The sequence below is a fragment of the Nestor notabilis genome, unplaced genomic scaffold (assembly GCF_000696875.1).
Source record: "Nestor notabilis isolate BGI_N333 unplaced genomic scaffold, ASM69687v1 scaffold9780, whole genome shotgun sequence".
NCBI lineage: Eukaryota > Metazoa > Chordata > Aves > Psittaciformes > Psittacidae > Nestor > Nestor notabilis.
In genome coordinates, this window is record NW_009909688.1 from 14403 (window position 1) to 29737 (window position 15335).

Genomic DNA, 15335 nt, shown 5'->3' on the forward strand with positions numbered 1-15335 from the left:
CAGAACCCCTATCCTTTTTTCTCTTTCTTTCAGAGTCAGTTCTGTAGCTTGAAGAATTGTTTGCTCGGCTTCATGCTTCGCCTCCTTTTCCCTGCATGCCTCACATTGCTTCCTAAGGGATAAAATTTCTTCTTCCTTTTCTTTTAGTGCCACTTCAAGATCTTTCAGAATTTTCTTCTGCTGTTCAGAGTCTTGTTCTTGTTTTTGGAAGGTCTCAATCACTTCCTTCTGAGATTTAATCATGAAATCCTTATCTTTCAGTATTGCCTTAGTGTATTCTAAGTCTCTCTGTAAGACATTCATCTTTTCTTCTGTTTTTTCCTCATAGCTCCTTGTGTGTTGCTTTTGGATGTCTATGAGTCTATCCTTTTCTTTTAAGGCTTCTAAGGTCTGCTCCAGTTGGTCACGGAGAGTCCTCAACTGCATTTCCATGACTTCTTCAGCTTCCTGGATTTGCTTTTGCTGTGACTCAAGCTCTTGATCTTTTTTAGATAAAGAAAGTGTCATCTTTTCAACTTTACCATGAAGTTCTTGAAGTTGCCCCTCTTGCTGTTCCTTGTGCTGCTGCAAGAGTCTTAACTGATCCCTTTGAGAATCACACTCACTCTCTCTGTCCTTAAGACCTGCCCTCAGGTGTTCAAGGCTTGCCTGCAGAGATTTCACCTGTTCTCTGTGCATTTCCAGTTCTTGGATTTGCTGAGTCAGAGACACAAGCTCTGAGTTTTTCTCCTTCAAGTTTCCTTTCATGTGATCAAGATCCGTGAGCAGATTTCTCACTTGCGATGCACCGTGTTGTTCTAGCATCTTTATTTTCCCTTCCTGGAATTTGATCTCCTGGTCCCTCTCCTCCAGCTCTTTGCTCACCTTGGTGACAGCAGTCCTCTGCAATTCTAACTGCTTCTCCAGCTCCTGTATCTGTTCCTGCTGGGACTTGGTCTCCAGGTCCCTCTCCTCCACCTCCTTGCTCATCTTTCTCACCTCAGTCCTCTGCAATTCTAACTGCTTCTCCAGCTCGCGTATCTCTTCTTGCTGGGACCTGATCTCCAGGTCCCTCTCCTCCACCTCCTTGCTCACCTTTCTCACCTCAGTCCTCTGCATTTCTCGCTGCTTCTCCAGCTCCTGTATCTCTTCTTGCTGGGACTTGATCTCCAGGTTCCTCTCCTCCACCTCCTTGCTCACCTTTCTCACCTCAGTCCTCTGCATTTCTCGCTGCTTCTCCAGCTCCTGTATCTCTTCTTGCTGGGACTTGATCTCCAGGTTCCTCTCCTCCACCTCCTTGCTCATCTTTCTCACCTCAGTCCTCTGCAATTCTAACTGCTTCTCCAGGTTCCATATCTCTTCTTGCTGGGACCTGATCTCCAGGTCCCTCTCCTCCACCTCCTTGCTCACCTTTCTCACCTCAGTCCTCTGCATTTCTCGCTGCTTCTCCAGCTCCTGTATCTGCTCTTGCTGGGATCTGATCTCCTGGTCTCTCTCCTGCAGCTCTTTGCTCATCTTGCTGACAGCAGTCCTCTGCAGTTCTTGCTGCTTCTTCAGCTCACGTATCTGCTCTTGCTGGGATCTGATCTCCCAGTCTCTCTCCTCTAGTTCTTTGCTGATCTTGCTGACAGCAATCCTTTGTTTTTCTTGCTGCTTCTCCAACTCCTGTATATGTTCTTGCTGGGATGCCACCTTCTGTTTTTTCTCTGTTATGTCCTTAATAAACTGGTCGAGAGTAGCTTTATGCATTTCTTCCTGGTTTTCCAGCATTCTCATCTGTTCCTGGTATAACTTCATTTCTCCCTCCCTCTCTGACAGGACAGCAGTCATATGAGCAAGAGTCTCCTGCAAAGCTTTTACCTCTGCTGCCTCTTTCTGGAGCATCTGGATTTTCTCCTGCTGGGTTTCCACTTCCTCATTTTTAATTTTTAAGATAGACAATGTGGTTTGAAGCTCTTGTTCGAGGCAGTGATTCATATCTATTGCTGTGTTTGCTCGAGTTTCAGAGGCTGTCACTGACTCCTGAAGAAGTTTTATCTCACCTGCTAGTTTCTCTTTAACTGCTTGCAGTCTGTCCCGTTCATGCTGCAAAACAAGGAGAAAAAGGTTCAATAATCCTATATATATGTGTTTGCTTTTCATATTGGATTTGACTCCCGCTCCAGTGGCAGTCAAGGGCTGCCTGCTCTCTCCCTGCCTCTTGAGATGCTGTAGACCTTTCCTTTGCCACCTTTACACTGCATCTATCCCAGCTGACTCAGCCAGTTCCATCCTTTTTGCCCTTCCCTGAACCTAGCTCCAGTGTGTTCTGCTGGGGAGGAGCTGCCAGAACTGCAGCCAGGATTTAAAGTCCAGACTAACTATGATTAAGGCAGTGGCTCTATGATGCCACTCTGTTAGGAAGGGAAAAGAGAACACTTCACTTACCTTTTTATTGTTTGTTTGAACCTCTACTGTGCAGAATTGTCATGGTTCCATCCTCTAGAACCCCACTGTCCTCTCTTGAAGGAGTAATGGTCAGATCACAGTCTGTTATTGTGTGTTTGAAATCAGGTCTAGTTTTCCCCTTGCAGACATACATATTTGGCTGGATCAGCACTTTGGTTTCTCAAACTTGTCTTTCTCCCCACTGTCTGCTCTCAGATGGGTAATACCGAACAGTTTTCTTTATTAGAAGACTTTGTCTTCTCATCCCTTTTTCCAGACTGATATTTAGAAATCTGAATATGGATTTGGACATAAATAGTTGGACAAACTGTGAACTGTAAATAGAGACAAGTTTGAAAATTACTTTCACTAAAGCTTCAAAGCAAAAATCTTCAGAATTGAGGAAAATAAGCACCCTGAATTATAACTGGGTTTTATGTGACTGCAGCTTCTTTTCCTGCTTATTCAGAAGAATGCAATTAGAAAAGTTAAACAAAAAACTCGATCCTTAAAATTACTGACAGAAGGCCAAAGAAATGTAAGAAATGGCCCTTCACAGCATCTGCCAGCCTCACCAGGACATCCTTTCTTTGCTTCTCAGTGCTCTCGAGTTTCCTTTCCAAAGATGCCATCTCTTGATGTAGAGTCATAGTCTCCTCCTTTAAAGCAGCGGCCTCTTCCTGCAGGACAGCTTGTAGAGAGTTCTTCTTGTGTTCTGCCATCTGTGTCTCTGCAAGCAGTAAAGGTGAAAGGGAAAGCAAGATCAAAGGACAGAGAAAACGTGATTTTTCTTATCTGTCTGCCTGTGTTTTCCAGGCCCTAAACCCATAAGGACTGTCAAAGCAGACATAAATTAAGGAAAATTCAGGTGGAGAAAAGAAGAATTAAAGTGGCAAGGTTCAGAAGAATGTAGAACATGTTTGCTGTTCTGCTTGTTGAAAGGCCAGGGCTAAGTGCATGGCAGCACATCACCCAGAGCATCAGATACAGGTAGAACTGACATTGATGAAACAAGGACAAAGACAGTAGATGAGAGTCAGACCTAGTGTCCTAAATGAAAAGAAAGAAGGAGGAAAAGTGAAGACTGACTATGACACAGTTAATTGACTGGGAAGACTTAAGAGATGTTATAGAGAAGGGACAGACATCAATGTTGTACTTGAAGATGCACTTTGGTATTTGTTCAAAAGAATGCTAGGGGATTCTAGCCATACTCAGTGATACCAGGACAACACCAAGGCAAGAACAATTGAGTATCACAGCAGCACTGAGACCTGAAGCAAGGACTACACATAGACAGGAACTAAAACTAAACTAATAGACAGGAACTAAAGATGGAAAGAACTAAGTGGGACAAGCAGAATCTGTCCAGTCACAGAATTTAAAGTCTACAAGCTGTTATCATATGTAGTAAAAACTATAGATGTTCCAGAAAAAGCGATGATCTAAGGCTTTGAAAACTGTCCTGTAAAGAGTCTGAAAAATGATGGGTAGTTCCATCTCAGAGGGGGAACAGGAAGAATACTGATCAGGTAAAAGGTACTACATGAGTAAGTGACAACCAGTGGGGGAGGCACTAAGCAATGCCCATGTTTCCCTGTTCCTGTAGTCTGAGACAAGGAAAACAAGACAATGAGATGAAAAAGCAAATCTGATGGGGAGAGTGGGAAAACAAGGACAGAGAAAGGAGCAGCAATGCCTGTCCATATGCAATACAGAGAAGCCAATACTCTGGAGGCTCTGAGCTGGCCTGGAGATTAGAAGAAGAGGTGATAGCTACACATGAAAACAGTTTATAGATAAAGACAATGTCAACATGGTACCAAAGGCATAAGAAAGAAGTGGCCAGGGAAGGAAAAACCTATGTTTGCTATGGCAGTGAGCTCAGACACAAGATCAATACCAGCAAGAGAACAGGTAAGAAGGATGGAGGACCACTAGGTACCAGAGAACTAGGAAAGGCAGCAGAAGGCAGGATGCAGGAACATAGGAGCTCAACACTGAACTAATGCTCTGTGAATGTGCCATCTAAGAGGAAAACAAAGTCAAGACAGACAAGGCTTTTGGCAGGTTGGTGCTCTTAAAGAGCATACAGAGAAGGATGCTGTGAGGCATCAAGTTGCACCTTCTTAGCAGTGACATGTGACCTGAAAGGCACCATGTCTGCACCTTATCACCAGCACCACACTGGATCTTTCTCCATGAAAAGCCTTCACGTGGTTCTATAGGTGAGTCTCAACACTTGTTGTTCTCCTGCTCTTCCCCTCTCTGGGCACTGTGTGTTTCCCCTGCCTGGTAGCAGAGATCCCTGCTTGTGAGACAGTCAGTGTGTTGGAAAGGAGGAGTTGTACCTTCCTGGCTTTGAGCCAACTGTTTCTGCAGCTCTTGATTGTGGGCACTGAAATGGTCCCTCTCAGCTTGCCTCTCGCTCAGCTCCAGCTCAAAATCCTGGATTTTCTTCCTTGAATCATTCTGGAAGGGGTAAGAAGAGAAGTATCACCCCACAGAGCCACTGCTGGCAAGAGACAAAGATGTGCAAACGCTAAGGCAGAAATAGGCATGGCAAGAGGGGACAACTGGACAGTAAGTGTGATCATGCTTCTCCTTTCTCCCTACAGCAGCAAGCCAACCTGACCTACAAGAATTTACACCCATTCTGGCTTTGGCAATCTGCTTGTCAGTTCAGTCCAGCAGAGGCACAGGATTTCCGGATGCAACAGACATACATTACCAGATCAAGCTGAGTCTGCTTCAGGTGCTGACGCAGGTCTTGTAGGGCTGCTGCCACTCTGTCCACTGTGAGCTCTGCAGGGAGGTCCCTGGCCTGAGAAACAGTCAGATCCCAGACATGACCCTGTTCTGAAGAGAGAAGCCATTCTGTTTCAAGATTTAACTGAAGGGTCTCAAACACATGAGGCCTCTTTATCCACTGGAGAAGGTGGCAGTGCCTTTAAGACTTCCCAAGGCTTGAGTCAGCCTAAACTGAAAGGATGATTCTATCATAGCAGGATTGCAAAGAACCACCCTTCCCTCCATCTGCTCTCCTCTTTGTGCCCTATAGACTTGTTAACTCAGCCTCCCACACTTGCCTGAACTCCAAGTGACTAAGTCTCTGCTGTCACAGATCATGCGGTGCAGAACCAAGTGCAGTTTGTCCAGCTGGGACTGGGCTTCACAGTGGGCACTGTTAGCCTGCTGACACTCTGTGGCCAATGCCTTTGCTCTGTTTTCTGTGCTACAAAGCCTCAGCTGCAGTTCAGACATCTCAGCCTCCAGCACGTGCAGAGAGTCCCTCAAGCACCGCTCGCCTGCTCGGGACTCCTCCAGATCCTGCAGCAGTTGCTTCTCCCGAGCTGCCAGGCCAGCCTCCTTCTCCAGCACCACTTCCTGCAGTGACTGTATCTGTAACACAGATGCACAGAGCCTCAGGGACAGGGCTGCTCCTGAGGCAGCAGAGCGGGAAGGAGAAGGAATGAAAGAGAAACTACTTCAAGCAAAAAACACATTGGAAACAGAAGGCTCAAAGCCAAAGATTCACACAGAGCAAAATCAGCTAGAAACAGGTATCTGGCAGCTAAGAGCCAAAAATAAGTTTCCCCATCCCCAGATGAATGGTCAAACTGCCTGGCTTTCATGCTTTCCAACCTCAGAAACGAAGCTCTCTCATGTGTGGAGGTGGGTTTGTAGGGAAGGGGGGCTTGTTAGAGGGTGAGGTGGCAAATCAAGCATCCCTGCATGGAGGGTGAAGCTTCCAGGGATGCTTGGGAGTAGAAGGGGAGACAATCAGCATCCTTTATGGTGCATCTCTAAAAGGCCAGATGATCTGGCTTTGCCTTCCACAGACTTCTGTTATGCCAGACTGCTTAGTGCCTGACAGAGGTAGAAACATCATCTGGGGACAACATTGGTAACAGAGATCCTGAAGCATTTCTCCTCAGAGAGTTAATGCCATGAACCATCAGAGAACAGGGGAAAACATAGGCAGAACACAGCAGATCCAGCCTTGACCTCGAAGTCTCTGGGCAGAATACAGAAGTGTATGTTGTTAGGAGGGAAAACAATTTGGGGCCTACAAGCTAAAGGTGGTATTCTATGTCCCTGGAGAAGAGGATGCTAATGCCCAGGTCACCTGGTTGTTGAGCTCTTTTATTTCTCTTCTATGGTCTGAATGGAGCTGCTGGGCCTGGTGAATAGCAGAAAGAAGCTGAGACACCTCGTTATGCTGGGCTAAGTTCTTTTCTTCCAGGGTTTTAAGGCTCAGCTCCTTCTCTTCCAGAGACAGTGTCAGCCTGAAAGAGAGAGCGTGCAACTCATTACTACATAGTATAACAGCTAATAAACTCTTAGGACTTCCACCACCAAGTGGAAAATTGCTTTGTCTGAGGTTTATCTACAGGATTAGGCTGTTCGGTCCTTGTTCAGTCTTAAGCCACACTGGCAGTCATACCCAAGCGTGTGCCCACTACACCTTTTTTCACAGAAGAAAGGTGAATTACTGGCTAGCTTTTTTTGAGATGAGAACGTGAATATAAACACAACAAAGTCTTGAAATGAAGACATTAGGGAAGAGGAAAGTTTTTCTTTTGATTAATGAGACTCCAAATGTCAATAATGAAGAGATATTTTCTTCCCCTTGCTTGTATATGTCCTGGTAGGAACAGCAGCAACTGACAGCAAGGTGATCTTTGGGGAGTTTCATAAGATGTGCCAGCACCCAGATTACTTTCAGCTTTCAGCTGAAGAAATGAAGGCCAATACTAGAAGTGGAATAGAGGCTTGGAGGAAATACTCATATCCTTATATAAAGATGCAGGAAACAAGAGTGCATTGCCTTTTAGCGCTCTTCTCCAGTGAAGATACGTGTTGAAGACTGGCAGCACTTTACCAGGTGAAGTAGCCTACCTACATATACCTATATATACCTACACAAGTCTCTTGTGTCTTGCATTCTGCAGACAGTGAGTAACATCTGTAACTGCTGAGGCTGGCAGGGACCCTGCTTGAGCCCCTTCAGACACCTCTTGGGATTTTCTGAGGAGCAAGGAAACACATGGCAGTAAGAAGCACTCTAGTTTCTTGGGTGCCTCACAGGGGAATCCAGCTCAGTTCAAAATCATGGTTTTAAGATGGCTTCTGCCAACCAAAGGTGTCAGGGTGAAAGACTGATACAGATCCCTAATATTTGAAGTTTACTGGACCCGAGGAGGAGCTGATGGATCTATCTAGCTCATTATACTGCAGCTTTTCCTGCCTCCTTTGGTGTATTTTAGGTGTGAAACCCCTGAAAGTTTCATTACAGTATTAACATGCTGATTTAACAGAATAACACCTTTTAAGGAAAGGATTACCCCAAAAGCCACTGTCTTCAGAAAAACCGTCATTGAAGGATTAAAAGAAAATGAAACACATCAAGAGAATGAGCCATCTACATGGATAGTTCAGAACTCTGCTTTTTCAGAAATGCTGCCACAGCCACTTTTATATGCAAATATCTGTAAGAATGGAGACTGACCACTGAGAGTCTCACAGGCTTTCATTTACCTGGCTTTTTCACTCTCCAGGACCTTCAGCGAAGCCTGAAATTCTGTGTTGTGATGCTCTACTTCTTCCCATCGACTTCTTTCCCCCTCCAAGGACTGCAGACACACTTGCAGCTCCTTGTTCTGATGTTCTACCTCCTCCCATTGACTTCTCTTTTCCTCCAGGATCTTCTGGAGCTGCGCAACCTCCATCACCTTCTGTCTCGACAGTTCTTGTGCCTCACTCAGATCTTGTTGAGCTTTGCGGCCAATTGCTTGCTGGAACTCCTCAGAGGCTGCTAGCTGAGAGGTCAGCTCTTCCACCTCAAGTAAAACATAGTAAAGCAGTCAAAGACTACAGCTTGTCACAGTCAGCCATATCATATACTGTGAGGAAAAGGAAAGAATAACTTTAAATTTCACCCTCTTGTGAAAATACTGGATCCACAATGGATAGAGCCAACTTGTTTAAAAGTATGAGTGGGTTACCATGTTCAACTGAAAAAACACCCTAAAAAGCAAGGCTAGCAGCAACAGGCCAGCAGAAATCCATTCTGATGATGGATTCATTCTAGCAAACAGGCAAAAGGACTAGACCATATGTCCAGGGCAGCAGATGAGATGCAGCTGACCAATAAGTCTCCTTCAGACCAGTGGAGATGGAGACCACAGGATGATGGCAGCCCAAGGGATTACTCCATCAGCCTGCTGTCTGCAAAGGAGAGCAAGGAGACCGACCAGAGACCACCTATTTGATGACTTGAGCAGCTATTGCTGTTTCAGTCACCTGTTTTTGTAGACCAGCCCTCTGCTGAAGAAGGATATTCACTTCCTCTTTGATGGTTTTGATTTCTTCTTTGTGCTGCTTCTCCACTGCCTTGATCTTACTCTGAGCTTCCTGCAACTCTGCTTGCAGCTTTTCTGTGATGTTCTGTAAACACAAATGGAGAGCAAGTTACTGGGACTGGCCATCAGTTTCAACTTTCTCCTCAGTAAAGGGACCAGTACCCTGACGTTCTAGTCACAAGACAGGCCATGAACTGAAGTACCAGGAATAAGGGGCCTGTTCCAGATGCTTCAAGCCCGAAGTTAACACCTCTGCCAACCATGTGAAAGGACAGAAATAATGGAACAAAGCTTCTGTGACAGCAGCTGCCACCAATATCAGGAGTCACCTTCATGGTAGACAGGAGTCTGGTAAGATCCTAACCCCTTGCTGCAACCTTCTGTTGAATTCGTCTTAGGCTCACACTGAATCTGTGGCTGCATTTACTGTCCCACCATAAACCTGTGGGTCTTCACATGTCTTCAAGTACAAGCCACTGTCTCTGCTGCCTGGCCTAGCAACATGTGGCTTATGACAGATGCCATTTCACACCCTCAGGCTATTATTCATCTAAAGCCAGCCCACAAAGCTTGCTTGAAGAATTCAGAAGCATACTGGTCCCTACCAGGTCTTGCAGGAGCTTGTTTATTTCCACTTCATGATCAGCTTGACGAAGTTTGAGAGTATTGTCATACTGCTGTTCTGTCTGCAAGAGCTGTTGTGTCATGTCTTCCCGTTCCTGCCTCATCAGAGATCTCTCTGTTTCCAGCTCCCATTGAAGGCACTTCACTTCCCCTGCAAACACAACAAATGGTAACATTCAGAGCCTACAAAAAATGGCTCCGACTTTACTGAATTTGAATTTCAGTGTAGGAGGGATCTCCCTCCAGCTCCTTCACTCCTCAGAAGCACTGCTGAGAGTTATTATTATACCATTTTCTCCGGGCAGAAGGGTCACCAGAAACAAAGCACACGAGACTCTCACCTTGTATCACCTCCTTGGCCTGTGTGACTGTGTGTAGCTGGATTTCCAGCTGACTCCTGGAAATTTCCAGCTGAGATAAGTGCTGCTGAGCCTCAAACAGGCTGGATTCCAGTGTGTCCTTCACTGACCTGCAAGGTACAAATACCTCTATAATTACAGACCTTCAATAACAGCCTGCCTAGGGTCTCCTCCCTGCCTTTACCTGGCCTCTTCCAGCTGCTCTGAAAGGCCTTGTCTGTCCCTCTCCAAGGCTGCCAGTCGCACCTCTAAGGCAGCCTTCTCATGCACCAGCAATTCCTTCTCTTTGGACACCTTGGCCATTGCATGCTCTTGGCGAGAGGACTCCTGGTGCAGCTGCTCCAGATCACTGCTGGCCAACTCTTGCTGGTGGTAAACCTGCAAACAGGACAAAATACAGTGAGTTGTGTGCAGAGCCAGTGGTGCCACTTCTAAATGAGCTAGAGGAGAAAGAACTCCTGTACTGTGGGCTGAAAGCTTCAGAGCATTTGCTGAGTACCACACTAATACCCTGGGCTGCCAAAAGGCACTGTTAACTTCAAAGTGATGAGTAAGGCCATACTGGCTTGCGTGGGGCCAGACAGCTCCTTCAGGGCAAACATACATACCTCAGGCTATGTGTTTTCATGTAAAAACATTGCATCTTCCAGAACTGCCACCCTGCAAACTAAAATTCTATCAGAGTCTATTCCCGTGCTGGAAAGTTTCAGGAGAGGCTGAGCAAAAGCAACTGCTCAGAATATCCAATCTAAACCTCCCCCAGCACAACCTGAGGCCGTTTCCTTTTGTCCTATCACTTGTTACTTGGGAGAAGAGACCAACCCCACCTCACTAACACCTCCTTTCAGGTAGTTGTAAGGAGCAAGAAGGTCTCCCCTGAGCCTCCTTTTCTCCAGACTAAACCACCCCAGCTCCCTCAACTGCTCCTCAAAAGACTTGTGCTCCAGACCCTTCACCAGCTTCGTTGCTCTTCTTTGGACATAATCCAGCATCTTAGTGTCTCTCTTGTAGTGAGGGGCCCAGAACTGAACAGGGGATTCAATGTGCAGGCTCACCAGTGCCCAGTACAGAGGGATGGATGATCACCTCCCTCATCCTGCTCGCCACACTATTTCTGATACAGGCTAGGAAGCTCTTGGTCTTCTTGGCTACCTGAGCACAAGCTGGCTCATGTTCAGTTGGCTGTTGACCAACATCCCCCCTCAGGTCTTTTCCTCAGGCAGCTTTCCAACCACAAAGCTGCGTGTATGTCTTAAAATACAATTTCAACAGTTTCAAGATGTCATTCCCATTCTTAGCAGTACAAGACAGCAGATATTGACTTACAGTTATGTCCTGCTCCCTAGGCTCAAACAAATGAAGTTTTGAAAGTAGCAGATTTCACAACAAAATGCATAAATAGAAACATGCGGCCCTGGTTTTTGCTTCAGAAAAGGATTCAGTGCTACAGTTTGTTTCTTTTGCCACAAGAGTAGTAGCCCCGCTCAGATTCATGGACAACAAAGTCATCTCTTTGCAGCTTATCAAAAGCCAAAAAAAGAGGTGAACAGACAGGTGGATTAAAAGAATCCATAGAAGCAGAGCACAACTCAGGGAACTGCAGAACAGCTCTGCAGGCCATCAATATGTTTCCAACAAGAAGTAACCAAAAGCCTTGGGACCTCCAGCACTACCAAGTGTCTCCTTGACAAAAACACTGCAGAATCCAACAGATACAGCTTCACTGAGCCAAGCAGCCAAAATCCCACCCAGAAAGCAACAGGTTTTTGGTCTCACCTGATTGAGTTTCTCTTGGGTTTCTGCCTTCTCCTTTGCCAGGATCCTCAGCTCTACTCGCAGCCCTTCCTGTTGCTCCTCTGCTTTCTTCAGCAATTGCTCCAGATGGGCTTTCTCTGTGCTGAGCTCTTCATTTGTTCTTTCACACAAGCTCAGCTTATCCTGGCCAGAGATCTTTGCTTTCTCCATCTCATCCACTTTTGCTGACAGAGCTTCATTCTCTTGCTCCAACTACAATCACAGAAGCACAGAGGAAATAAAATACAGTAACCTTTAACACTGTAGGAGGTTTGGACTGAACAGAAAAAAGAACATTTCCACATTCAGTCATTCATACTGTTGGAAGGCAAGAAGTCTGAGAAACAGCAGCAATTGGAGACAAACTCCTGATGAGATCTTTGGCAACTCTGCTCACCTGCAGCACAAGTTGGTTCAATTGCACTTTATCCAATGCGAGAGCTTCATTGATACTGCTCATCTTCACTGTTGCAACATGCAGATCAGCTGTTTCAGCACTCAGCTTATTCTGAGCCCCTGTCAACTCTGCCACTGACTGCTCTGCCTGAAGAGACAGAAGAACAACATGAAAACAAAGGCAGGAAAATCCCTGACTTCAAGCAGCAGCTCCAGATCCCCTTTTGTGTCTCTGATGTACTCCCAGTTCAACACTCCCAATAAGCACTACCCCAGAGAGCCTGTATGGTGTGATCACCATTTTCCAAGGGGGAGAACATTTTCCCTGTTTTCTACTGCCAGAAACAGCATCTGTGATGGTCTTGCTATCACAACTCCCTGTCCCACAAGTGCTACCTAGGAATAAGGTGATTATACCTTCTCCAGTGCCATGGTAAGCTCATGTTTCTCCTGCTTCAGCAGATCCCTCTGAAGGTGCAATTCCTCCAGTGTCTCTCTCGCAATCAACAACTCACTCTGTAATAATGAATTTTTTCCTTCAAGTGCAGCTAAGTCCTTCAGTCTATGAAAACGGGAAAGACAAACAGGTTTTTAATGTAAAATACGTTCTCATTTCCAAAACCAAGATACACACTATGCCCAACACATGGCAGTTTGAATGACTTCTAACAGCTTTCTGCGTACACCTAAAGAATGCTGGAATTTCCTCACTAGAGCCGCATCACTCTTTGTCACTGATGAAGGTGAAACATTTGCCATTGAGAAAGTAAAACAAGCTTCCAGAAATCACAGAACATTTCTAAAAAGTTCAGGTACACTCAACAGCTTCCTGCCTGTTAGCTCTTGCTCTCCTTTTTGAGGTATTGGCTACAAGACTTTGCAAAGTTCTTCTTTGGAAAGAAGTCTGCCTTTAGAAAGTCTGTCTTTAGCCAAGACAGACGTTTTAAGTCAGGTTTGTATTCTCACAATTACTCAGAAACAATGAAAGAGCCTGGAATCTATCTGGGGAACATGTGTGTGTGAATTTCCAATCCAATAATCATAGGGTCACAGGATGATTCAGGCTTGTGGGGACCCCAGGAGGCCTCTAGCCCAAGCTTGAGTTCAAGACAGCCGGGGTCAGCTATGGGATCAGTCCAGCTTGCTCAGGCTCTATCCAGTTTGGTCTTCCAAATTTCCAGGGATGGAATCTGCACAACCTCTCTAAGCAACCTGTTCTGCTGCAGGACTGCCTTCATGGTTCCATTTTTTGTTCTCCTTAAATCCAGTCTGAACCTCTCGTGTCTCAGCTTGTGCCTGTCACCAACTACCCTGGTCAGGTTTGGAATGATTTTTTTAAAGGGTCATAAAGGAAGTACAAGGAGGCAGCTGTGCTGCGTGTCAGGAGGCAGCCAGACCTGCCCATGTGCTCCTTTCACATTTCTATGCTACAAATGATTAGCATGCAAAATTTATCATCTTTATGGTGGGCCTCCTAAAGCCCAGCAGTGCCCACCCCTGCCCAGAGAAACCTTTAACACTCACAGGAGCTCCTGGTCACGATGCGCTCTCTCCAGTGCCTGCTGCTGCTCCACCTTTTCCCCCTGGGCTGAATCTTCCTTCAGCTGCAGTTCAGTGTTGCTCTGACGCAAACGTGAGGCTTCTTGCTCTGTTACTTCAAGCTGTCGCTGTAGCTCTTCCCTGGTTTTCTCAAGGTTTGCACAGTCACTGCAGACACAAGGCTCAGTTATAATGAAGTGGCCTGAAAAGTCACAGATCCCATTTTCATCATTCCAGGATGGAACTGTAGGGAGCACAGTAAGGAGGAACTTGCTCTTCCCCTCACAAAGTAACTGAAGAAGGAAAGAGAACAGAAGGCAGGCTTTTGCCTTCATTCAGTGGCTAGGAAAGGGCGCCCAAAGAACAAGAACTCAGAGAAGCAGCATGTCAAGAGGGAGGCATACACACAGTAGGGCAGGCAAGTTCTTTGCCCACAACACCTATAAATGCCCAGAACGGGAAGCAGATTGCCTCCAGAACACAGGAGAAGGAGGAAACACTCACCTTCTGAGTGCTTCTACCAGGGACTGGAGGTGCTGCTGGTGGCTGCTGGACGTCTTGTGTTCCTCCTCCAGTTGCTCAAGCCTTTGCTGCAGCCTCCTGCACTTCCCTTCCTGCTGTGTGTGCTGGTGCAGCAGGTCATTGATAGCTTCCTGCCTGGCAGAAAGCTCTTCTTTTAGGGCCTGCAAGGGACGGGCAGTGAAAGAGCACAAACAAGTAATAAGAAGCAGGGAAGATAGCTCCAGACAGATAAGAGAAGAAGAAAGCAGAGAGACAGCTCACCTGAAGGCACAATCTATGATAAGAGTTGGAGATCAAGGAGAGAAAAGCAGTAGAGCACAGAGCTGGTGAGACTGGCAAGACAGTACAGCACCAAGAGTGGGAAGGCTAGAAGGAAACCAGCTAAACTGGCTAAGCAAAGGAAAAGGTTTCAAGCTGAGACATTAGCAGCTAAGCCTGTGACCAATGGAGAAGACAAGCAGAAATTCTCACCTGTGTTGCCCCTCGCCTCCTTGCCAGTGCTTCCTGCACCAACACAAAGGCATGCTCTGCACCAGTGAAGCTGTCAGTGGAGGTAATGCTGACCGTGCTGTCACTGTCATCTAACACCACCTGAAAGCCAAAATCAAGCTGTTAATCTTTTTCATTCTACTTGCTTTTCTTTATCTAGTTCTCCTTTCCCCCCCACTTCACCAGAGAGTCATTAAAAACTCAGTTCTCATTCCCTCAGTCTACAAAGAAGTTTTGTCCCTATGGCTACAAGTACTCCAGGGATTTCTGAATACAGCTACTATAAACAAGAAGAGACAAGTGTGAAGTGGCTGGAGGCTGCCTGAACACCCAGTTTCTTGTTGCTTTCAAGAATGATTTTGGTCTCCTTCAGTTTCTTAAAGCCACATACACGAGCACTAGATCGACACTGGAAATAGCAAGGAAAGGAAACATTAATGCTGCCCAGGGAAGAAGGAAGCTGATGAATACTGGAAAACAGCAGTGAGAAAGCTAATGTTTAGACTTACTTGCAGCAGTAGCACAAGAGGATAAATACAACTACATAAGGGAAATAAACTGACTTTGTGAGAGGCTGTTTAAGAGATCTGACTTTAAACCCCACTCCAAAGAGTGAAGTTTAGGACTAAGTTAGATCAGTTGCAATTCTGGGGAGATAATAATGGTCAATGAATGTAGAGTGAAGGAGCAGAGTTGGCCAGTGCATCAATTGAGTCAGTGACCTTTTATAAACATCTGAGGAACAACAGAGGCATTGCTCCAGGAGCGGGGGCTAAGCATCCAAGAAAAACTGGAATACAGATGTCAAGTAGCCAACTCAGAAAGCACAGTCCAAGAGAGA

The 15335-nt window shown here is 45.9% G+C and overlaps 1 protein-coding gene across 1 annotated transcript in view; it reads right to left on the reverse strand.

The window, feature by feature from the left end:
• CEP250 (centrosomal protein 250kDa) overlaps positions 1 to 15335 on the reverse strand; it is a gene marked incomplete at its 5' end in the record, with an annotated part of 26484 nt that overhangs the window by 5594 nt on the left and 5555 nt on the right. Inside the window, 18 exons of the mRNA XM_010018532.1 lie at positions 1 to 978; positions 1189 to 2064; positions 2982 to 3136; positions 4758 to 4878; positions 5138 to 5265; positions 5496 to 5808; positions 6536 to 6695; positions 7948 to 8249; positions 8713 to 8856; positions 9377 to 9546; positions 9737 to 9864; positions 9939 to 10132; positions 11531 to 11761; positions 11946 to 12092; positions 12362 to 12506; positions 13469 to 13651; positions 13988 to 14166; positions 14477 to 14596. The exon at positions 1 to 978 is cut by the window's left edge and continues 1098 nt beyond it. Of these exons, the coding sequence (XP_010016834.1) occupies positions 1 to 978; positions 1189 to 2064; positions 2982 to 3136; positions 4758 to 4878; positions 5138 to 5265; positions 5496 to 5808; positions 6536 to 6695; positions 7948 to 8249; positions 8713 to 8856; positions 9377 to 9546; positions 9737 to 9864; positions 9939 to 10132; positions 11531 to 11761; positions 11946 to 12092; positions 12362 to 12506; positions 13469 to 13651; positions 13988 to 14166; positions 14477 to 14596 (4674 nt within the window). The remainder of the gene's footprint in view (positions 979 to 1188; positions 2065 to 2981; positions 3137 to 4757; positions 4879 to 5137; positions 5266 to 5495; positions 5809 to 6535; positions 6696 to 7947; positions 8250 to 8712; positions 8857 to 9376; positions 9547 to 9736; positions 9865 to 9938; positions 10133 to 11530; positions 11762 to 11945; positions 12093 to 12361; positions 12507 to 13468; positions 13652 to 13987; positions 14167 to 14476; positions 14597 to 15335) is intronic.